The sequence below is a fragment of the Oncorhynchus tshawytscha genome, linkage group LG31 (assembly GCF_018296145.1).
Source record: "Oncorhynchus tshawytscha isolate Ot180627B linkage group LG31, Otsh_v2.0, whole genome shotgun sequence".
NCBI classification, from domain to species: Eukaryota; Metazoa; Chordata; class Actinopteri; order Salmoniformes; family Salmonidae; genus Oncorhynchus; species Oncorhynchus tshawytscha.
This window is the reverse complement of record NC_056459.1, coordinates 20451685-20475857: the sequence shown is the minus strand read 5'-3', so window position 1 is coordinate 20475857 and position 24173 is coordinate 20451685. Positions and strand designations below refer to the sequence as shown.

Below are 24173 nucleotides of genomic sequence, written 5' to 3'. Positions count from 1 at the left end.
CTAAATAGTGCACTTCTTTTGACTGGATTCCTGTGGGTTGTGCACCACATAAGGAGTAGGGTGCTATTTGGGATGCAGATGAGGTTTGGGGAGCAGAGCAGAGTGGACAGTTGACTAGCTACATGCTTCTCTCAGCAAACAAGGAGGGAGGTAATGTTCCTGTGTACTCCTGGTGTGATGGCTTGTCCCGTCTCATCTTATTCAGGGTGTAATGTGATGGTAGCTATAGGAGCTCCTGCAGCGAGAGGTGGCTCCAGTAGGCTATAGTGCTGTTGTGGTGTTGAGATGTCGAGGGACACAGACCGCTACACTGCCACATTCAATTAGCTCTAGGCTGGAGGTGCACAGCCGGAGGTGGCTGGAGGTGGAAGAGGCTGGGTAGGGGGTGATAAAGCACAGCACAGCATACTGTGTTGCTGGGTTTTCTAACTCTCAGAGATACGTTGGCTGGAAATGGAATGGTACAGCCACATGTTGGACTCAAAGGACCATAGAGGTTGGGGGGATGGAAAGTGTGTGTGTGTGTTGTCTCACGTTTGCAGAAAGGCTGTGTTCCAGACCAGGTGCCGTTGGGAAAGCACATCCTCTCAGCAGAACCAATCAGCTCATAACCCTCAGAGCATCTGAATTGGACTTTAGTGCGGATCCTGAAGTCACTCTCCTCCCTGCTGCCCTGTGACGGGGTGCCTGGGTCCCCACATGTCCCCTGGGAGTCACCTGCAGAGGCGCACACACACACACACATACACACACACACACACACACACACACACACACACACACACACACACACACACACACACACACACACACACACACACACACACACACACCAGCCCGCAGGCACACAGGGAAAAGCAAAAACATAGAAAGAGTTAAAAACTTCTGGTGTTTCGTTCACAATCACATGTTCCAAAGGCCATGGAAACAAACCACAACTTTTTTTTTATTCAAACGAGCGAAGGCACCCGACTCCACTCTGTCCCTCCTTAGCTGTATTTATTCTGGGTGTCCACTCACAGAAAACCTCCAATAGACACTGATTCACCTCTCACACTGATTCCCCTCTCACATGATTCCTCTCACACCAATTCCCCTCTCACACCGATTCCCCTCTCACACCGATTTCCCTCACACCGATTCCCCCTCTCACACCGATTCCCTTCTCAAGGGAAATTAATATTCCTGACTGATTCAGGAAGCTGCCATACATCCCCTCCCCCTCTGTCGACATACAGTGAATTCAGAAAGTATTCAGACCCCTTGACTTTTTCCACTTTTTCCTCAAGGATATTCCTGCGTTGTCTTGGCTGTGTGCTTAGGGTCGTTCGTGAACCTTAACCCCAGTCTGAGGTCCCAAGCGCTCTGGAGCAGGTTTTCATCAAGGATCTCGCTGTACTTTGCTCCGTGCATCTTTCCATCGATCCTGACTAGTCTCCCAGTCCATGATGCTGAAAAACATGCTGCCACCATCATGCTTCACTGTAGGAATGTGCCAGGTTTCTTCCAGACGTGACACTTGGCATTCAAGCCAAAGAGTTCAATTTTGGTGTCATCAGAGAATCTTGTTTCTCATGGTCTGAGAGTCCTTTAGGTGCCTATTGGCAAATTCTAAGCAGGCTGTCATGTGCCTTTTACTGAGGAGTGACTTCCGGCTGGCCACTCTACCAAGAAGGCCTGATTGATGGAGTGCTGCAGAGATGGTTATCCTTATTCTCCCATCTCCACAGAGGAACTCTGGAGCTTTGTCAGAGTGATCATTGGGTTCTTGGTCACCTCCTGACCAAGGCCCTTCTCCCCCAATTGTTCAGTTTGGCTGGGAGGCCAGCCCTAGGAAAAGTCTTGGTGGTTCCAAACTTCTTGCTTTTAAGAATGATGGACAGAGGCTATTGTGTTCTTGGGAACCTTCAATGCTGCAGAAATGTTTTGGTACCCATCCCCAGATCTGTGCCTCGACACAATGCTGTTTCGGAGTACTACGGACAATTCCTTCGACCTCATGGCTTGGTTTTTGCTCCGACATGCACTATCAACTGTGGGACCTTATATAGACAGGCGTGTGCCTTTCCAAATCATGTCCAATCAATTGATTTTACCACAGGTAGACTACAATCAAGTTGTAGAAACATCTCAAGGATGATCAATGGAAACATGATGCATCTGAGCTCCATTTCGGGTCTCATAGCAAAGGGTCTGCATACTTAGGTAAATAAGGTATTTCTGTTTTTGATAAATGAGCAAAAATGTCTAAAAACCTGTTTTCCCTTTGTCATTATGGAGTATTGTGTGTAGATTGATGAAGATTTGTATTTATTTAATCCATTTTAGAATACGGCTGTAATGTAACAACATTTGGAAAGAGTGAAGGGGTCTGAATACTTTCCAAATGCACAGCAGCTCCTAGTCTGGTAGCCAGTGCACTACTTTTGACCGGGGCTCATAGGGTTCCAGTCAAATTTAGTGCACTACATAGGGAATAGGGTGCCATTTGAGATAGACCATGGTAGCCTTGCTCCTCCATTGAACCAGTCACACATCAATCACAGATACAGACACAGACAAACACAGAAGTCAACACTGCTGATGTGGAAATGACCACCTGAAAGTAATGGAGGCCATACAACCAGGATCTAGGAGATAGGGGACTGTGTGTGTTTGTGTATGTGCTAGTTTGTGTGTGGGTGTTTGTGTTTGTGTGTGTGTGAGTATGGCCAAGACAGTAATCAGAGCTGTTAGAGGAGACTGGGAGACAATAGAGGACTGTCCACTTCAAACACTCACTCAGACGTAATGGTATCTCTGTCAAATGGCTCAAGTACATTGAGATACTTATGTCTCATCAGTAACAGATAAATCTGTCTCTGATGCAACACAATATATTGGAAAGTCAAGGGTTGAGAGAATTTAGACAAAGTGTAATTGGTATCCATATGAGATTAACAACAAATTGTTATAAAAAAATTAAGCACAAGTGAGAATTTTTTTTTTTTAAAGAATATATCCATCCATAAATATATTTATGATATCTATTTCTGTCTTGTCCAGACAAATACCCAACATTTCCACCCTGTGTGCATACCCAGAGCATTCCAGTGTGGACCTCATTGTTCCTTCCATAAATAAGTCATAATTTATTAACAATGTTAGCTACTTTAGTACACTTGACTCATCCACTTGGTCAACCTTATGTAGCAGCAGACTGACTGTGATCCCAGGCTTTAGTGCAGCTGACACACACACACACACACACACACACACACACACACACACACACACACACACACACACACACACACACACACACACACACACACACACACACACACACACACACACACACACACACACACACACACACACACACACACACACACACACAGCACACACACTGCTAGGCAGTAGGCAGTAGGCAGTATTCAGACAGGCAGGCGGTAGTGTCCCAGCCCAGGGGACAGACCAAAGTGTCGGCTATTAAAGAGCTGCAGGCCTGTTTGCTTTACACACTAATACGCCAGCAGGCCACTTTTACAGCTTAGCCAAAATCCTTCCCACCGATGCTCCCTTATCCCTCCACCACCCAGTTCTCAGGAGGGAACTACTTTACCGCTCAGAGCCGTGGAGGGTTATATTATATAGACCTACCTAGCGTTATACAGTATACCCACTTGCAGTGGACACATATGACCGTGCAAGCTGAAGTAATATGAGTACCGGTAAGCTGCAGTTGAAAGGGCATTCTTCTGTTGTAGCTCCACACATACTTAGCGTATATATCCCTGCACTAGTCCCTATAGACATGTACAGTATGACTGTGAAAGCTGAAGTCATGTGGGTATAAGCTGCACTTGAAAGGGCCTTGTGCATCTTTGTTATAAATGTTAATCGGGGGGTACTATGGAGTAACAGAGATGTGCAAGCCTTTAAAACAAACACACACACACACACACACACACACACACACACACACACACACACACACACACACACACACACACACACACACACACACACACACACACACACACACACACACACACACACACAGTACTGTAGCAGGACATTAGGGGGGGGGCACAAATAGTGTACACTTTATAAGGGGATATATGTAGCTTTACAGGCACTATATATGTCCTAAGGTACAGTCTGCTGGAGACACATGCTACTGATACATCCTTTTACTGCCCTTATTTCAGTGTGACTGAATACAGCCCTCGGGACAGATATGATAGGATATGACACTGTGTGGTGGCTTCAAGGTAAGGTGTGTGAGAGTCTTGATGGGTGTGTTTGTGTGGGCTTGTGTTTGCCAAGTTTTTGTGTGGAGAAATGTGTATGTGTATGTGTGGACTTGTCTGCTTGAATGTCACTTTTACTTTGTGTTTGAGTGAAAACCTGTGTGTGTGTGTGTGTGTGTGTGTGTGTGTGTGTGTGTGTGTGTGTGTGTGTGTGTGTGTGTGTGTGTGTGTGTGTGTGTGTGTGTGTGCGTGTGTGTGTGGGAGGGGGGGTTGCCCCTACAGAACAGTATGTGTATGTAGCTGCTGGGCGTATGCATGTGTGCCATGCTCCATTTCCTCTGTTATCCCCCTGGCAGCGAGCGACTCTGGCTGGCTGGCCGAGGTGGGGGTGGGGGACGGGTTCAGGTTCCCAGGAGTGTGCTCCGTCAGGGGGAATGTGCTGACCAAGCAAGGCTGGGCTGAGGCTCCAAGGACAAGGGGAGGGTATTGCTGTATTAGCTGTTCCAGCGGGGCTGTGGTACTCATCTACAAAGGCAGCGCTGAGACCCACCTAACCACCAGACACAGAGATGGAGATGGACGGGGTAGGGAGAGGAGGGAGAGGGGGGAGAGAGAGAGAGGGTAGGAAGAAGAAGAGGGAGCGAGAGAGATGGAGAAAGGTAGAAATGGAGAAAGAGAGATAGAGATGGAGAGAGGGAGAAGGAGAGGGCTGGCTGTCACACACAGTGATACACAGCATCAGCTCTAGACAGCGAGCAGAGACAAACACAACACAGACTCTCCCCGTCCCCCCTACCCCGCGTGTCTCACACAGAGTATAGGCATGGACACACTGGGGAGAGAAAAGGGAATATACAGTATATGCCATTTAGCAGACACTTTTATCCAAAATGCCTCATTTTGTTTCGTATGGGTGGTCACAGGAATTGAACAGAGAACCCTGGTGTTGTATGTGCCTTGCTCTACCAACTGAGCCTTACACAAACAGGGTAGAGGGAGGTGAAACAGGGAATAGGCGATGTAAAAGTAATCTCCCTGGTGTTATGTCACAAAAGAGTCTGTGACTCACAGAACTTCCTGAGTTATCTCTAATCTCAAACAGGGCACTTCTTCTGTAGTCTCTTCATAAGAAGCTATAGCTCTATGCCACCAGGACAGACAAAGGGGGAATTAAATACCCTCTAGAATGGATTGGTCTCTCAAAATAACTATGTTCTTTATTCTAAAAGAAAGCTTGGTCAGCCAACAGGGGAAAAGACAGAGTCTCCCTTTCACATGATAGCATACAGTGCCTTCGGAAAATATTCAGACCCCTTGACTTTTTCCACATTTTGTTCCGTTACAACCTTATTCTAAAATGGATCAAATTGTTTTCTACACACAATACCCCATAATCAGTGCTTAATTTGAGCCGGATCGTGCCAGAACAGGATCCGGAACCTCTCAAATTTGAAATAGTTTGTTCCGGCACCTATTTGTCTGGATCCGGTACCTCTCATGGCATAATTTTTTAATTGTTTTACTGTTCGCACTGTAGACATTCTAATAAAAGTGATCAGCATTAAATCAAGTTGCCTCCTCGTTATTTCTACCACCCCCCAGGAAGACCATCATGTAAAAGAACAGTGAAAATTCTGTATAATCATCCTATCCTGCCACACTGATTCCAGACCTGCTCTCTTATTTGTACATAGAGGTTATGGGGAGGGCCAGTGGGGTAAGTAACTGATCTTGACACAGGTCTTGGTAGTGGTGTTCATCTAAAGAAGAGGTCCCTACGTAATCACATTACGTAGCCTAGGTTAGTTGTCTCCCTACTGAATTTGAATCGTGGGAAAGACAAATAAAAAATGGATAAGAAAAGGCAATCGAGTTTGATGAAAATGTTCAAGTCCAAAAATCCAGAGAGAGATGGTGAATAGAACCCAGAACGAGCCAGAGAACTGTCAGTGCCGGAGGAGAGGAGTGAGGGGCAAACTGATCCTGATGACGATGCTAATCCTGCCAGTTCAGCATCCCCACCGGCACCTCCACTAGCTAGTAGGCCTGCTAGTGAGTCAGACTCAGAGGGAGACAGGGAACTGGGTGGGTGGTGGGGGGGGGGGCATCCACCAACGAAGATGCTCGGAGCAGGTACAATTTGCAGTTTAAGAAGGAGCAAACGTATAACCCCTAGCTTGTCACACAGAATCAAAAGTTGTGCTGTACAACATGCAAAAAGGAAGGAAGCTTGGGTCTAGAAACAACTGGAGGGATTCAACTAGCAAAAGAGTGGGAGGGATGTACAGTAAATTAACATCCTATGCCTCAGACATAAAAAACAAACAAAGAGCACTCAACAAAAAGGTTTTTGAACATTCCCAAAACATGGCGCTTTTGGTGGCTGCAAGCCTTGTAGACAAGGCTAAAGAATACACCCAGGTTATAGTTCACACTCAAAATGAAAAAAATAGACACAACAGCCAGAGTCTCCAGAACAGCCTTAGAAGTGGACTAAATGTCTCATGACTTTGAGCAAGAAATGGACTCTCATGAGTTAAATGGACTTGACATAGAGAGAGTTGTTGTGAAAGGTTTTGAAAACTAAGGTAGGATTTTCTTTTTCTTTACAATCTTATTCTGTACTGTGATGGTAATCTGAATATGTGCTTCATATTATCACATAGGCAGGAGGCCTATATATTCTCATATGTGTGTTCTACTGTAGTCTACATTGATCTATTTAATTTGAAGTTATATTCCGATATTGTGATATTTGTTCTACTGCTACATTGATGCCTTGAAAAGTACATGAAATTCAGGTGTAAGCCCCACAGCTGAGTATGTGTGCATACTCCCCCTCTGCAGTGTCATCAAAATATAATATCAGAAATTCAGATGTGTAATATCAGAAATTCAGACTTGTGTAATATCAGAAATTCGGACTTGTGTAATATCAGAAATTCGGACTTGTGTAATATCAGAAAATCAGACTTGTGTAATATCAGATATTCGGACTTGTGTAAGCCCCGCAGCTATACTCAAGTATATGGGCATACTGCATTGATCTCTAAAATACTTTGAATTAATCAGCACCTTGGAGAGTGCTGTCCGTTTCAGCACCATAGACAGTAGCCGACTTGACTGTTTACTCTGCCTGCTGCGCTGCCACGTTGTGTTTGACACTTTTTTTCTCAATGTGTTTCGGTACCTCAGAGCCCACCGGACCCCCTTCGCCCACTATGTGTTCCGAGACCTCCCGATTTACAAATTAAGCACTGCCCATAATGACAAAGTTTTTAGAAATGTTTGCAAATATATGCAACATTTAAACCTGAAATATAACATTTACATAAGTATTCAGACCCTTTACTCAGTACTTTGTTGAAGCACCTTTTGGCAGCAATTACAGCCTCGAGTCTTCTTGGGTATGACGCTACAAACTTGGCACACCTGTATTTGGGGAGTTTCTCCCATTCTTCTCTGCAGATCCTCTCAAGCTCTGTTAGGTTGGATGGGAGCGTCGCTGCACAGCTATTTTCAGGTCTCTCCAGAGATGTTTTGATCGGGTTCAAGTCCGGGCTATGGCTGGGCTCCTCAAGGATATTCAGAGACCTGTCCAGAAGCCTCTCCTGCATCTTGGCTGTGTGCTTAGGGTTGTTGATCCTTTGCTCCAGTGGGAGGTCCTGAACGCCCTGGAACAGGTTTTCATCAAGTATCTCTCCCTCGATCCTGACTAGTCTCCCAGCTCATGCCGCTGAAAAATATCCCCACAGCATGATGCTGCCACCACCATGCTTCACCGTAGGGATGGTGCCAGCTTTCCTGCAGACGTGACACTTGGTATTCAGGCCAAAGAGTTCAATCTTGGTTTCAACAGACCAGAGAATCTTGTTACTCATGGTCTGAGAGTCCTTTTGGTGCATTTTGGAAACCTCCAAGCGGGCTGTCATGTGCCTTTTACTGAGGAGAGGCTTCCGTCTGGCTACTCTACCATAAAGGCCTGATTGGTAGAGTGCTGCATGATTGTCCTTGTGGAAGGTTCTCTCATTTCTACAGAGGAACTCTGGAGTTCTGTCAGAGTGACCATTGGGTTCTTGGTCACCTCCCTGACCAAAGCCCTTCTCCCCCAATTGCTCAGTTTGGCCGGGAGGCCAGCTCTAGGAAGAGTCTTGGTAGTTCCAAACTTCTCCCATTTAAGAATAATGGAGGCTATTGTGTTCTTAGGGACCTTCAATGCTGCAGAAATGTTTTGGTACCCATCCCCAGATCTGTGCCTCTACACACTCCTGTCTCGGAGCTCTACTGACAATTCCTTCAACCTCGTGGCATGGTTTTTGCTCTGGTTGCACAGACCTAGAATACCTCACAATCAAATTCCCGACTGTATTACCTCCAAAGAGAATTCTCTTCGGTTATAGTCACAGCCATGTATATACCCTCTCAAGATGATACGACCCTTGACGACCCTCAAAGAACTTCACTGGACGTTATGCAAACTGGAAACCACATATCCTGAGGCCGCATTTATTGTGGCTGAGAATTTTAACAAAGCAAATTTGAGGAAAACACTCCCGAAGTTCTATCAACACATTGACTGTTGTACTCATGCTGCTAAAACACTCGACCAATACTACTCCAACTTCCGGGATGCCTACAAGGCCCTCCCCCGACCTCCCAGTGGCAAATCTGATCATGACTCCATTTTGCTCCTCCCTTCCTATAGGCAGGAACTCAAACAGGAAGTACCCGTGCTGAGGACTATTCAACACAGTCTCAATAAAGCCTCAAAATACCCCCAAAAATATATTTAAAAAAATGTATGCAAGTGGTTACAATGATTTATTAATTTAATTTTGCCAAAATAATGTAAATCCAACTTTTTGGGCGACCCGACCAAATTCACATAGTATTTTATAGATCTGCCATTCTCATTGAAAGCAAGTCTAAGAAGCAGTAGATCTGTTCTATGTGCACAATTTTTTTTATTTTACCTTTACTTAACTAGGCAAGCCAGTTAAGAACAAATTCTTATTTTCAATGATGGCCTAGGAACAGTGGGTTAACTGCCTGTTCAGGGGCAGAACGACAGATTTGTACCTTGTCAGCTCAGGGATTTGAACTTGCAACCTTTCGGTTACTAGTACAACGCTCTAACCACTAGGCTACACTGCCGCCCCTATTTCTATGCTTCCCGGTCTTAAGTTTTGTTTTTTCGGTTTTGTACATCGGCTTCAAACAGCTGATAAAACAATATTTTTGGTTATGGAAAATATATTTCACAGGGGACTTATTTCCTCCACTGGGGGGTAGTGCACTGTGACTTATTTCCTCCACTGGGGGGTAGTGCACTGTGACTTATTTCCTCCACTGGGGGGTAGTGCACTGTGACTTATTTCCTCCACTGGGGGTAGTGCACTGTGACTTATTTCCTCCACTGGGGGGTAGTGCACTGTGACTTATTTCCTCCACTGGGGGTTATTTCACTGTGACTTATTTCCTCCACTGGGGGTTATTTCACTGTGACTTATTTCCTCCACTGGGGGGTAGTGCACTGTGACTTATTTCTTCCACTGGGGTAGTGCACGGTGATTTATTTCCTCCACTGGGGGGTAGTGCACTTTACCCGGGCCCATCTATGGAGGGGAGCAGTCACATCGGTTTCTCAGGCCACTTGGACACTATAGAAGCACACACACATCCTCATTTGATCTAAAGCTTTTCCCTAAAGAAGGCTTCTGTTTTTATTTTTTATTTAAACTTTTTAATTTTTTTTAAGTAAGGCTTCTTTTGCCGGGGCTTAAGATCCTGCTTCTCACTGGACGGCAAAGCAAACTATAGGTCTCTGATTCAGAGAAATCATAATGCTTCAGTAATGAGAACAATGGAAGGAGAGAGAGAGACAAAAAGGGAGAAGAGACAGGGAGGTGATGGAGGAGAAAGAGAGGGAGATAAAGAGAGAGAGAGAGAACAATATTCCCATTCCCATTTACTCATTGCTTTCCATTTCTCTGTCCCTGGCTGTGTCTTTTTCTGGGTCAGGGCTCTCAGAAGTGAACAGGCACCATACACTGTCCAGGGGGATGGGGAGGAGCTGGTGTCTGCATTTTTATTTTATGGGTCATGGACACTTAATGAAGGTTTAATGGATGAACAGAGACCTAGAGCAGGTGAGGCTGTGTGTGTGTGTGAAGAGATTGTCTGTGTGTGTGTGTGTGTGTGTGTGTGTGTGTGTGTGTGTGTGTGTGTGTGTGTGTGTGTGCGTGCGTGCGTGCGTGCGTGTGCATGTGCGTGTGTGTTCGTGTGTGTGTGTGTGTGCATGAAGGTGCTCTCTGTGCATCACTGGGTCTACAGGACCTAGGAATCAGAGAGAGACTGGCAGTTGAGAGATAGAGACAGGACTGGAGAGGAGGAGAGGAGCCACATGGGAATAGAGGGGGCGGAGGAGAGGAGAGCACTGGAAATAGGGCAGGACTGATTAGCCTAAAGAAGAGAGGAGCTTGGAGGGAAAACACAAAATGTTTCAGACCACCCCTCAATGAGCACACCCCACACCCCAAGTGATTAGCAAGCACCATCTGTGTTGAAAACGACTTGTGCCCAAAACAGAGAAACCCCCAAACACAGACAGACACGTCATTCTAGCCTAATTTAGAAGACTGAACACATGCAAAACTCAAGTCATCATCATACTGCAAATAAAACAGCTAATTGTAGGTAAGTATACTCATAACATCATGACATATAAATGCTGATACTTCATAAAGGGCTTTATAGATTCATGTATTTATGTTTATTTGATAGTCAGTTTCCCCAAAGAGACACTCACACAAAGTAAATGAAGCATTAAGATAAATAGTAAACTTAATCTCAACAGAATTGTTTTCTAGCATGGATACTAAAATTATTAACCATGTTTAAAGGAATAGTTCACACAAATTACAAAATGACACTTTGGTTTCCTTCTCCTGTAAGCAGTCTACGGATAAGGTATGACAGTTATTTTCCGTGCATCATGTCCGAATCATCCGAAAGTATCTAAAATTGATTATGAAGCTCAACAAAGACTCTTATAGATGTTTTGAACATGATGTGCGAAAAATTGCAATATCGGTCCCATGACTTGAATGGGATTTATGCCACAAATGCTAAATTGTTAGCATGTGGGGAAAGAAGAACTGGGAAATTAAACTAAAGCATGGATTGCTGTCATACCTTGTCCATAGACTGCTTACAGGGAAAGGAAACCAACGTCATTTTGTAATTATGGGTAAACTATCCCTTTAAGATAGCTGTTGAGAGAGGGAGAAGTAAGGGAGTAAATCTACTCAAATCAAAATCAAATCAAATTTATTGGTTGCGTATACAGACTTGCAGATGTTATCGCAGGTGTAGCGAAATGCTTGGTTTCTAGCTCCAAATGCGCAGTACTACCTAGCAATACAATAACCAAAAGAAATATCAGAATAAGCCCTATCAGAACGAGCAATGTCAGTCAGGAATATATATAGAGGACCAGCCAAAAGTTTGGACACACCTACTCATTCAAGGTTTTTTTTCCCTTTTTTTCTTCTATTTTCTACATTGTAGAATAATGGTGAAGACATCAAAACGATGAAATAACACATATTGAATCATGTAGTCAGAGGCGGATTTAGGTATAGGCCACATGGGCAGCCAGGGTGGCATCATGCCATGGGGGCGACACGGGGTGCCCGCACCAAAACATTTGGAATGGCGACATTTGCGCAATTGGCTTTCTATCGCTCATTTGCACGTCACGTCAATGATATCATGTCACCATGTGGGACTGTGGGTCAATTAACCTTGTCAGAGTGGGAGCCCTGATTATAGTTTGTCAGTTAGCAGGCTACTGCCTGGGAAGGTCTCCCACTCAGAAGTACAAGATATTGAGGGAGGCAGGGGTAGGTAGATCTCATGATAGTCCCACTAAGTGTAAACCAGATGGGAAGGCGTATTGCTGCAGAATGCAGCTGCAGGCTGGTAACTCTAATGAACGTATCCTCTGCAGCAGAGGTAACTCTGGGTCTTCCTGTGGCGGTCCTCATGAGAGCCAGTTTCATCATTGCGCTTGAGGGTTTTTGCGACTGTACTTGAAGAAACGTTCAAAATTCTTGACATTTTCCTGATTGACTGACCTTCATGTCTTAAAGTAATGATGGACTGTCATTTCTCTTTGCTTATTTAAGCTGTTCTTGCAATAATATGGACTTGGTCTTTCACCAAATAGGTCTATCTTCTGTATACCACCCCTACCTTGTCACAACACAACTTATTGGCTCAAATGCATTAAGAAGGAAAGAAATTCCACAAATTAATTTTTAACAAGGCACACCTGTTAATTGAAATGCATTCCAGATGACTACCTCATGAAACTGGTTGAGAAAATTCCAAGAGTGTATTTGAAGAATTTCAAATATAAAATATATTTTGAATTGTTTGGTTGTTTTTTTTTGGTTACTACATGATTCCATATGTGTTATTTCATACTTTTGATGTATCCACCATTATTCCACAATGTAGAAAATGTTTCAAGAGCTGAAATAAAAGATCCCAGAAATGTTCCATATGCACATAAGCTTATTTCTCTCAAATTCTGTGCACAAATTTGTTTACATCCCTGTTAGTGAGCATTTTATCATTTATCATATGTCTGAGGAGTATTTCTGTCTGTAATAAAGCCCTTTTCAGTGAAAAACTCATTCTAATTGGCTGGGTCTTGCGCCCCAGTAGGTGGGCCTATGCCCTCCCAGGCACAACCATGGCTGTGCTCCTGCCCAGTCATGTGTAATCCATAGATTAGGGCCTAATTAATTTATTTCAATTGACTGATTTCCTTATATGAGCTGTAACAGCAAAATCTTTGAAATTGTTGAATGTTGCGTTTATATTTTGTTCAGTAAACATCTTGTGCAATACACCGATGCATGTGTTGTATTCAAGATCCTAAATGGCCTGGCTCCCCCTCCACTCAGTATTTTTGTTAAACAGAAAACCCAAACATATGGCAGCAGATCCACAAGGTCTGCCATGAGAGGTGACTGTATAGTTCCCTTAAGGAAAAGCACCTTAAGTAAATCCGCTTTCTCTGTGAGAGCTTCCCATGTCTGGAATACACTGCCATTTTTTACATTTTAAATTTCACCTTTATTTAACCAGGTAGGCTAGTTGAGAACAAGTTCTCATCAGACACACATAACTGCACCACCTATCACACATTCACAAAATTAATTAATAAATGGCTAAAGGTCCATCCGATTTGTGATCATAATCCCGAGCTGTGTATGGCCGCTTTCTTTGTTGTCTGTTGTCTGTAGCTTGTGAGGTGTGGAAACACTTTGTTGCTTTTATGAATTTTGTCTTGCTGCTTTTTGTCCTATGTTGCTCTGTCTGTATGCTACGTCTTGCTTGTCCTATGTTGCTCTGCATGTGCTCACTGCTCAATATTGTCTATATTGTAATTGTTTTTAATAACCTGCCCAGGGACTGCGGTTGAAAATTAGCCGGCTGGCTAAATAAAACCGGCACTTTAACTGAAATGTTGATTAATGTGCACTGTCCTTGTAAAAATAAAATAAACTCAAACTCAGTATATATATATATATATATATAAATGTATAGACATTACGGACAGTATATGAAAAGAAAAGTTCTCTCTGTCTATCTCCTACCCATACATTCACATCATTCTCAGTTAGAAGAGGTGAGACTGTCTGCTTGTGTTCTTATATCTCACAGCAGCAGAGGCAGCTTTAGGTCCACTGCGCACACAGCTGAACTCTTCACACTACTCAATAACAGGGTTAGCTATGGAGGTTTACACACAGCTGAACTCTTCACACTACTCAATAACAGGGTTAGCTATGGAGGTTTACACACAGCTGAACTCTTCACACTACTCAATAACAGGGTTAGCTATGGAGGTTTACACACAGCTGAACTCTTCACACTACTCAATAACAGGGTTAGCTATGGAGGTTTACACACAGCTGAACTCTTCACACTACTCAATAACAGGGTTAGCTATGGAGGTTTACACACAGCTGAACTCTTCACACTACTCAATAACAGGGTTAGCTATGGAGGTTTACACACAGCTGAACTCTTCACACTACTCAATAACAGGGTTCGCTAGGGGAGGTTTACACACTGTTATACCCTTCACACTACTCACTAACAGGGTTAGCTAGGGGAGGTTTACACACAGCTGAACTCTTCACACTACTCAATAACAGGGTTAGCTAGGGAGGTTTACACACAGCTGAACTCTTCACACTACTCAATAACAGGGTTCGCTAGGAGAGGTTTACACACTGTTAAACCCTTCACACTACTCAATAACAGGGTTCGCTAGGGAGATTTACACACGGGTAAACTCTTCACACTACTCACTAACAGGGTTAGCTAGGGGAGGTTTACACACAGCTGAACTCTTCACACTACTCAATAACAGGGTTAGCTAGGGAGGTTTACACACGGGTAAACTCTTCACACTACTCACTAACAGGGTTAGCTAGGGGAGGTTTACACACAGCTGAACTCTTCACACTACTCAATAACAGGGTTAGCTATGGAGGTTTACACACAGCTGAACTCTTCACACTACTCAATAACAGGGTTAGCTATGGAGGTTTACACACAGCTGCACTCTTCACACTACTCACTAACAGGGTTCGCTAGGGGAGGTTTACACACAGCTGAACTCTTCACACTACTCACTAACAGGGTTAGCTAGGGGAGGTTTACACACGGGTAAACTCTTCACACTACTCAATAACAGGGTTCGCTAGGAGAGGTTTACACACTGTTAAACCCTTCACACTACTCAATAACAGGGTTAGCTAGGGGAGGTTTACACACTGTTAAACCCTTCACACTACTCAATAACAGGGTTCGCTAGGTGAGGTTTACACACAGCTGAACTCTTCACACTACTCAATAACAGGGTTATAAATTGATGGAAGAGACCTACTACACGGAAATAGATCTGTGATGTTGGATTCAAAACTCTTTTTGACTTCTTCACTCAATAACCATCTTCTGTATTGAAGGTAAATACCTGTGTCTCTCTTTTCTCTTTCAACTGTCTCAAACGATGTATCTTGGCCAATGACTCACTTTGGGGAATAATCAACCAGACAAGAAAGAGAGAAAGAAAGAAAGACAGAGAGAGACAGGACGAGAGAACAAGCGATGCTCCCAGGGGAGATGAGGGTGAGATGATTCCTTTGCAGTCTGCCGTAGGGAAAAGCAGATGGCATATCATCTCAATAAAAGAGGGACAGCAAACTAACCAGTAGTTCCCACAGATCAATTACCTGTCCAAAGACCTCCCTGCCTGCTTCCCAAATGGCATCTTATTCCCTATATAGGGCACTACTTTTGACCAATGGGTTTCTGATTAAAAGTAGTGCTCTACACAGTAAACAGGGTGCCATTTGAGATGCAGGCCCAACAAGAGAGGAAATAAAGAGGCCCTCATTATCCAGGGATTGACAACCTTCTACGGCTGAAAAAAAAAAAACTTTAGCTGCAAATGTATTTTCCCACCATACCCCATCCTGATGGGGTCGGTGCAATCTTTAATTAAATGTAGCCATATAACGATTTCCCTGCACATTGCACCACATCATAATGTATATATTTAGCTACAGTACTTTACATATTGAGTGGAAGAATAGGAAGAAGAAGAGGAAGGAGAAAGAAGCTATTTCTTGGGCGGAAGAAATGCGTGGTAACTAAGTCTGTGTGAGAGAGAGAGGGAGAGAGAGAGAGAGAGAGAGAGAGAGAGAGAGAGAGAGAGAGAGAGAGAGAGAGAGAGAGGGAGGGAGGGAGGGAGGGAGAGAGAGAGGGAGAGGGGGAGAAAAAGAGCAGAGGAAGAGGTACAAAGGGCATAGAGAAGGAGGAAAGGAGACAGAGAGGGAGAGAGTGAGAGAGAAAGAGAGAGCGGGAGTGAGAAAGCGAGAGATGGACATTGTGTTGTGAAGAAAGGACAGTTGCGGCTCTTCTAGCTAGCTGTGGTTGTGTTGACGTCAGGGCTCCAGGCACAACACCCACGCTAGTGTGAAGAGGGTGAACTCTCTTGCCCACATGTTCGTCAATGCCTCTCATTCCTTCTATTCTGCTGGAGCCAATGTGTTGCTCCACCACCGCATATAAATCCTCCTCCACTATTATGAGCTATCTTTATACTTCTTCAGTTACTATTTAGAAGTCCTCGATATGACCTTCTCTCTCTTTGTCTACGTCCGATTAAAGCTCTTGCCATGTACGTATGCGTGTATAAAAAAGGTATTATCAAAAGAAAGGACAAAAACTGATAAATGTAGATATGATCATTTGAGCTTCGTCAATGTGACAAAGCTGATCAGAAAATCCAAGCCTTGAAATTGTCATATGGTGCATAACATAAAGTTGACTAAGTCATTTTTAAGTCATTTTGTGTCCCAAACACACAGACACTCACAACCCCCCCTGTATGTAAAGGACTTACCTGAGCAGAAGGGCATGGGTGCGCTCCAGTGGCCGTTGAGCTGGCAGGTGCGCGCCGACTCGCCCTTCAGCTGGCGCCCCCCTATGCATGTGTAGCGAACCGTAGAGCCGAAGGTGAATTTATCCCCGTTCAGCTGGCCGTTGGGAGGGGACCCGGGGTGACCACAGTCCACTACTGGAGGAGAGAGACACACACAAGATGGATGCTGTCAGCTCAGAGTGCTGACAGGGCTAATGTAGTGGAAGGTACTGTCGTCACTCTCTAGAGGATTGAGGCCACACACTGTGCCTGCGTCCCAAATGGCACCCTGTTCACTATACAGTGCACTATTTTTGACCAGGGCCTATAGGGTAGAGCACTATAAAGGGAATAGGGTTCCATTTCAGACACAGCCTGTATGTAAGCAATAAAGGTAGCTAGAACAAGATGTGTGACTATGGTTCGAACACGGATCTAGTCTACTTCTCCTCGTTGAGGGGAATACTGTATCATACAAACTACTTAGAATACACACTATAGGCCAGTTTCCCAGACGCAGATTAAGTCTAGTCCTGGACTACAAAAAGTGTTTTTACGTCCAGGACTAGGTTTATTTTGGGTTCCGGGAAACCCATCCAAAATATCCAGTACCTCTGCTCATAGAATAAGACCACTGTACTTGCTTCTCACCATGATAAAAATACAGTACTAGCACTTAAGCTCATAATGGCAACGTTCCAAAGTAGACGGTACTATCCTCATCCTTTGTAATCATTCTTTGATCCCTTTTTCACTTAGTAAATTATCAAGGCCAGGGTGCTAAAATAATCAAATTCTTTTTTCAAATATTCACCCCACAATGTGCTACAATCAGCAAGTTTACTTTAAACTTTCTCCGCTTTTCTGCTACTGGCCTATAAAAAGTGAGCAGGTCCGGTATTAACATGCTAATTCAGCACAAAGGACGAGGCGTGTCTAAATGAAAGGAACGTTTTGGACATGGTGTCCATGTCACAGCGGGGTGGATCAAACAGGGAACAAGGCATGGAGGGAGAAAGAACGTTCATTCATCTTGCTGAAGGTTTTTTCATCCCTTTTAAAACACATCGCAACAGGAACACCAAACTGATTGGGCCTTAGTAGAGCTAACTTATGATACGGTTTAAGGGAAAACAGTAGGCTACACATCATAGTTCAATAAGGTTGGGATTGGGTTCAAATTTCAAAGAGAGTGCACTGATTGGAGCACACAGCTATGCCCCTCAGCCAGTAGGAGGCCCAGGTTGTGTTTGGAACACTGAGACAGCCAGTTGGAAACCTTGAAGCCCTGTGTTTAAAGTAGATGTTTAGACATGCCAGGTTGCCAGTACAGCTGGTGTCTAATGCAGCTTGTTTTGAGGAGGATGTTGAAGATACACACCATAAAACACAGGGATCAGCTGCCAACCTGGCATCCCTAATTAGTGTAATATCCACAGAGCTGTTCCACCTGTCCCTCAATAGAACACTGATCTTAAGCAGAGGGGGTCAGGCAACTCATTCAGCCTATATTAATGGAATAATATGCTAATTAGCCACGAGTGCCAAGTCGTCAGTCTCTCTCCGGGAAAGACAGACCGACCGTGAGACAGCGACAACAAATTATAGGAACAGGACACTTTAGATGCGCAGCACCAATGTTTTGGTGCTGGATATCAAAATAAGTTCAGTGAATGGTTAAAAGAGACTCTGCACACCACCATCTGTGGTTAACTCTGTGGTTTATTGGTGACAATGTTTCAATCGTCGAAACCTCTCTAATATACCAAATGCATATATTGCAGTGTTAGTCTCTTTACACCATGTACTGTAATGTGTACGCTAAGAATTGGGAAGCAAATACCGGGAGGGAATTTAATAAATAATGGAACATGGAACAAAACAAGAAACACAAGTAGCGTACAGACATAAGGGAGGGACAGATTTAGGTGAGTCTCATGAGGTGCAGGTGCGCGTAACGATGGCGGCAGGTGTGCATAATAATGAATAAACTGGAGACGTCGAGCACCAGAGAGGGGGAGCGGGGGTAGACATGACAGTACCCCCTCCATGACGTGCAGCGTCAGCCGCAGGATGACACCGACCAGAGGGACGGTCTCGAGGATCAGGAGCAGGCCAGTCGCTTCTACTGAGGCGCGGGAACCTGTCGGGCCAGCCGAGGCTCGGGAACCCGTAGAGCCAGCCGAGGCACGGGAACCCATAGAGCCGGCCGAGGCACGGGAACCCGTAGAGCTGGCCGAGGCTCGGGAACCCATAGAGCCGGCCGAGGCGTGGGAACCTGTCGAGCCGGCCGAGGCATGGAAGCCTGATGAGCCGGCTGAGAAATGGAAGCCTGACGAGCCGGCAGAGGTATGGAAGCCTGACGAGCCAGCTGAGGCTTCGGCAGTGGCACTTGGACCCGACGTCACCAGTAAAAAAAAAAAAAGATCCCTGTTGCTTCCCCTTGGTGAGGCGTTATTCTGTAACGTGTTCGCTAAGAATCGGGAAGCAAGTACAGGGAGTGAATTTAATAAATAGTAGAACATGGAACAAAACAAGAAACACGGGTAGCGTACAGACATAAAACACAGGAACAGAAACAATAACACTAAGGGAAAGAACCAAAGCGAGTGACAGATATAGAAGGTCATCAGGAAGGTGAGGAAGTCCAGGTGAGTCTCATTAGGTGCAGGTGCGTGTAACGATGGTGGCAGGTGTGCGTAATAATGAATAAACTGGCGACGTCGAGCCCCAGCGAGGTGGAGTAGGGGTGACAAAAACAGTGACACCAGACTCACCGATGCACTCCGGTAGAGGCTTGTCCCACTGTCCTGTGGGCTGACAGGTAAGAACGGGTGAACCGAATAGGTAGAATCCCGGGCTGCAGTCATAGAACACCACGGTTCCAAAGGTGAAGTTCCCGTGTTCTATCTTACTCTGTCTGATGGAGTTGGCTGGGATCCCAGGATCGGAGCAGTTGACCACTGAAGAGGAAGAGACGGAGGGGGAAATAGACAGGCATGTGTTATTTGGCAGAAACATGGAAGGGATCAACTCATTCCAACACTTAGGACACGCTTGACCTTCTAAAGTCACTCATATAGGGCCAAATCCTAACATGAAACGGAATTTTCACGCAAATCTTCCATTGATATTAATGCATAATCTTAATGCATGATAAAAAGGAATATTAATAAAAAATATATAGAAAATAGATAAATGTGCACATCTCAAGCAAGTACATAGCACAATGGCTTATTACGAATTTCGAGAATAGATTTACTGGTATCAACAAAGGCCAACACAATGTGGGCGTTATATTTCCTCTTGCCAAAATAGTCCAATCAGATACAATGTAATTGGTTCTAGTTTGTTCGATATGCAGGGCTTGTCCAACAGCATTCTGACCTTGGACATAGCTTCTGGTTTCCTCAGGGCTTGTCCAATAGCAGTCTGACCCTGGACTTAGCCTCTGGTTACTTCAGGGCTTGTCCAATAGCAGTCTGACCCTGGACTTAGCCTCTAGTTACTTCAGGGCTTGTCCAATAGCAGTCTGACCCTGGACTTAGCCTCTAGTTACTTCAGCGCTTGTCAAATAGCAGTCTGACCCTGGACTTAGCCTCTAGTTACTTCAGGGCTTGTCAAATAGCAGTCTGACCCTGGACTTAGCCTCTGGTTACTTCAGGGCTTGTCAAATAGCAGTCTGACCCTGGACTTAGCCTCTGGTTTCCTCAGGGGAAGACTCCTATATAATGGAACGACGATAAGCTCCATCAGATGGTTTTCAGATAATCACCCCACACCCCTTCAACATATTCTGAATATTATATTATACATTAATAAGACATCAAACACAAGGTCGCAAAATCACAGTGTCATGCATGGGGTCAACACAACCATTGATACACCCTAAAGAGGTCAGTGATACCACCACAATCATATCTACTGATGTTCAAGAGGCCGTGTTGGCTATGACCCTAATTCACCACAAACACAATTCACACAGAGCAACCATTCACCCTACACAGAGGCCGTTGTCCTGTTGTAGTGCTTCTACCTGATTGGTTACAAGCCCACTACAAACCGAGACTCCTCCTTCTTCCCCATCTTACAGAGAGTGCACTGCAGTGGTCAGGCGGATCGAGCAAGCATACTCCGTGTGAATAGAAGACTTAACTTTTTTCCCCACCTTTACACGTTGGTGGTGGCTGGCTCCACTGGCGTGTGGCCTGGCACTGGGCCCTTGAGGGCCCCTCCATCACGTAGCCCATGTTGCAGGAGAAGCTCACCACGTCGTTCAGATTGAAGCCGTTACCAATGGTCCGCCCGTAGATAGGGCTGCCCGGGTGTCCACAGCTGATAGCTGGGGGGAGAGGGAGAGAGAGAGAAATGACAAGATTATTTTCAAATGAGCCTGGAAAGAGAGGGCGAGAGAGGGGGGATAGATAGAGAGATAGAGAGAGGAGGTTCTGTTGCCACGAGAAAAGGGCAACAAGGGAAGAACAAACACCATTGTAAATACAACCCATATTTATGTTTACAGTTGAAGTCGGAAGTTTACATACACTTAGGTTGGAGTCATTAAAACTCATTTTTCAACCATTCCACAAATTTCTAGTTAACAAACTATAGTTTTGGTAAGTCAGTTAGGACATCTACTTTGTGCATGACACAAGTAATTTTTCCAACATTTGTTTACAGACAGATTATTTCACTTATAATAAATAGTATCACAATTCCAGTAGGTCAGAAGTTTACATACACTAAGTTGAATGTGCCTTTAAACAGCTTGGAAAAATACAGAAAATGATGTCATGGCTTTAGAAGCTTCTGATAGGCTAATTGACATCATTTTGTCAATTGAAGGTGTACCTGTGGCTGAAATTTCAAGGCCTACCTTCAAACTCAGTGCCTCTTTGCTTGACATCATGGGAAAACCAAAATAAATCAGCCAAGACCTTGAATTGTAGACCTCCACAAGTCTGATTCATCCTTGGGAGCAATTTTCAAATGCCTGAAGGTACCACGTTCATCTGTACAAGCAATAGTACGCAAGTATAATCACCATGGGACGACACAGCCGTCATAACGCTCAGGAAGGAGACGCGTTCTGTCTCCTAGAGAGGAACGTACTTTGGTGTAAAAAGGGCAAATCAATCCCAGAACAACAGCAAAGGACCTTGTGAAGATGCTGGAGGAAACAGGTACAAAATGATCTATATCCACAGTAAAAACAAGTCCTATATCGACATAACCTGAAAGGCCGCTCAGCAAGGAAGAAGCCAAAACCCCCATAAAAAAGCCAGACTACGGTTTACAACTGCACATGGGGACAAAGATCATACTTTTAGGAGAAATGTCCTCTGGTCTGACGAAACAAAAATAGAACTGTTTGGCCATAATGACCATCTTTATGTTTGGAGGAAAAAGGGGGAGGTTTGCAAGCCAAGAACACCATCCCAACCGTGAAGCATGGGGGTGGCAGCATCATGATGTGCTTTGCTGCAGGAGGGACTGGTGCACTTCACAAAATAGTTGGCTTCATGAGGTAGGAAAAATATGTGGATATATTGAAGCAACATCTCAAGACATCAGTCAGGAAGTTAAAGCTTGGTCGCAAATGGGTCTTCCAAATGGACAATGGCCCCAAACACACTTCCAAAGTTGTGGCAAAATGGCTTAAGGACAACAAAGTCAAGGTATTGGAGTGGCCATCACAAAGCCCTGACCTCAGTCCTATAGAACATTTGTGGGCAGAACTGAAAAAGCATGTGTGAGCAAGAAGGCCTACAAAAATGACTCAGTTACACCATGCTCTGTCAGGAGGAATGGGCCAAAATTCACCCAATTTATTGTGGGAAGCTTGTGGAAGGCTACCCGAAACGTTTGTCACAAGTGAAACAATTTAAAGGCAATGCTACCAAATACTAATTGAGATCATATGTAAACTTCTGAGCCACTGGGAATGTGATGAAAGAAATAAAAGCTGAAATAAATCATTCTCTCTACTATTATTCTGACATTTCACATTCTTAAAATAAAGTGATGATCCTGACTGACCTAAAACAGTGAATGTTTAATTGGATTAAAGTTTAAATGTATTTTGCTAAGGTGTATGTAAACTTCCGACTTCAATTGTATTTATTATCCCCTTTGTACTTTAACTATTTGCACATAATATGACATTTGAAATCTCTTTATTCTTTTGGAACTTTTGTGAGTGTAATGTTTATGTTACGGTTTTCTTCTGTCGAAGGAGAGGCGGACCAAAACGCAGTGTGGTTATCTTCATACATCTTTAATAAAGATAATAACGAACAATACAAAAACACTAAACGTAAAAAACCAAAACAGCCCTATCTGGTACAAACAAACACAGAGACAGGAACAATCACCCACGAAACACTCAAAGAATATGGCTGCCTAAATATGGTTCCCAATCAGAGACAACGATAAACACCTGCCTCTGATTGAGAACCACTCCAGGCAACCATAGACTTTCCTAGACTACTATACTACACCACAATCCCATAACCTACAAAAAAAACCAAGACAAAACACACCACATAAATAACCCATGTCACACCCTGGCCTGACCAAAATAATAAAGAAAACACTAAATACTAAGACCAGGGCGTGACAGTTTACTGTCAAACATTTTTTATTGTTTATTTCACCTTTGTTTATTATCTATTTTATTTGCTTGGCAATGTAAACATATGGTTCCCATGCCAATGAAGCCCTTACATTGAATTGAATTGAATTGAAAGAAGGAGAGAGAGAAGGAGAGGGGGTAGAGGGAGAGTAAGATAGAGAAAAACAGAGCGAGAGAGAGACAGAGAAAGAGAGAGAAGTTACATTGAAATTGAAATTCCTTATTGATTCCTACTGTATCTAATATACTGTATAAAAGGGTAACATTGACTTGAAATATTGATTCCTACTGTATCTAGTGTATTGTATAAAAGGGAAACATTGACTTGAAATATTGATTCCTACTGTATCTAATGTATTGTATAAAAGGGTAACATTGACTTGAAATATTGATTCCTACTGTATCTAATGTACTGTATAAAATGGTAACATTGACATTACATACTGATTCCTACTGTATCTAATGTACTGTATGAAATGGTAACATTGACATTACATACTGATTCCTACTGTATCTAATGTACTGTATAAAATGGTAACATTGACATTACATAGTGATTCCTACTGTATCTAATGTACTGTATAAAATGGTAACATTGACATTACATAGTGATTCTTACTGTATCTAATGTACTGTATAAAATGGTAACATTGGCATTACATAGTGATTCCTACTGTATCTAATGTACTGTATAAAATGGTAACATTGACATTACATAGTGATTCTTACTGTATCTAATGTACTGTATAAAATGGTAACATTGGCATTACATAGTGATTCCTACTGTATCTAA

General features: G+C 43.8%; 1 protein-coding gene across 1 annotated transcript in view; it reads right to left on the bottom strand.

The window, feature by feature from the left end:
* LOC121841470 (CUB and sushi domain-containing protein 3-like) overlaps positions 1 to 24173 on the bottom strand; it is a 633380-nt gene that overhangs the window by 55355 nt on the left and 553852 nt on the right. The window contains exons 54-57 of the mRNA XM_042310031.1: positions 20915 to 21088; positions 19524 to 19709; positions 16729 to 16902; positions 535 to 717 (exon numbers count right to left, since the gene is read on the bottom strand). Of these exons, the coding sequence (XP_042165965.1) occupies positions 535 to 717; positions 16729 to 16902; positions 19524 to 19709; positions 20915 to 21088 (717 nt within the window). The remainder of the gene's footprint in view (positions 1 to 534; positions 718 to 16728; positions 16903 to 19523; positions 19710 to 20914; positions 21089 to 24173) is intronic.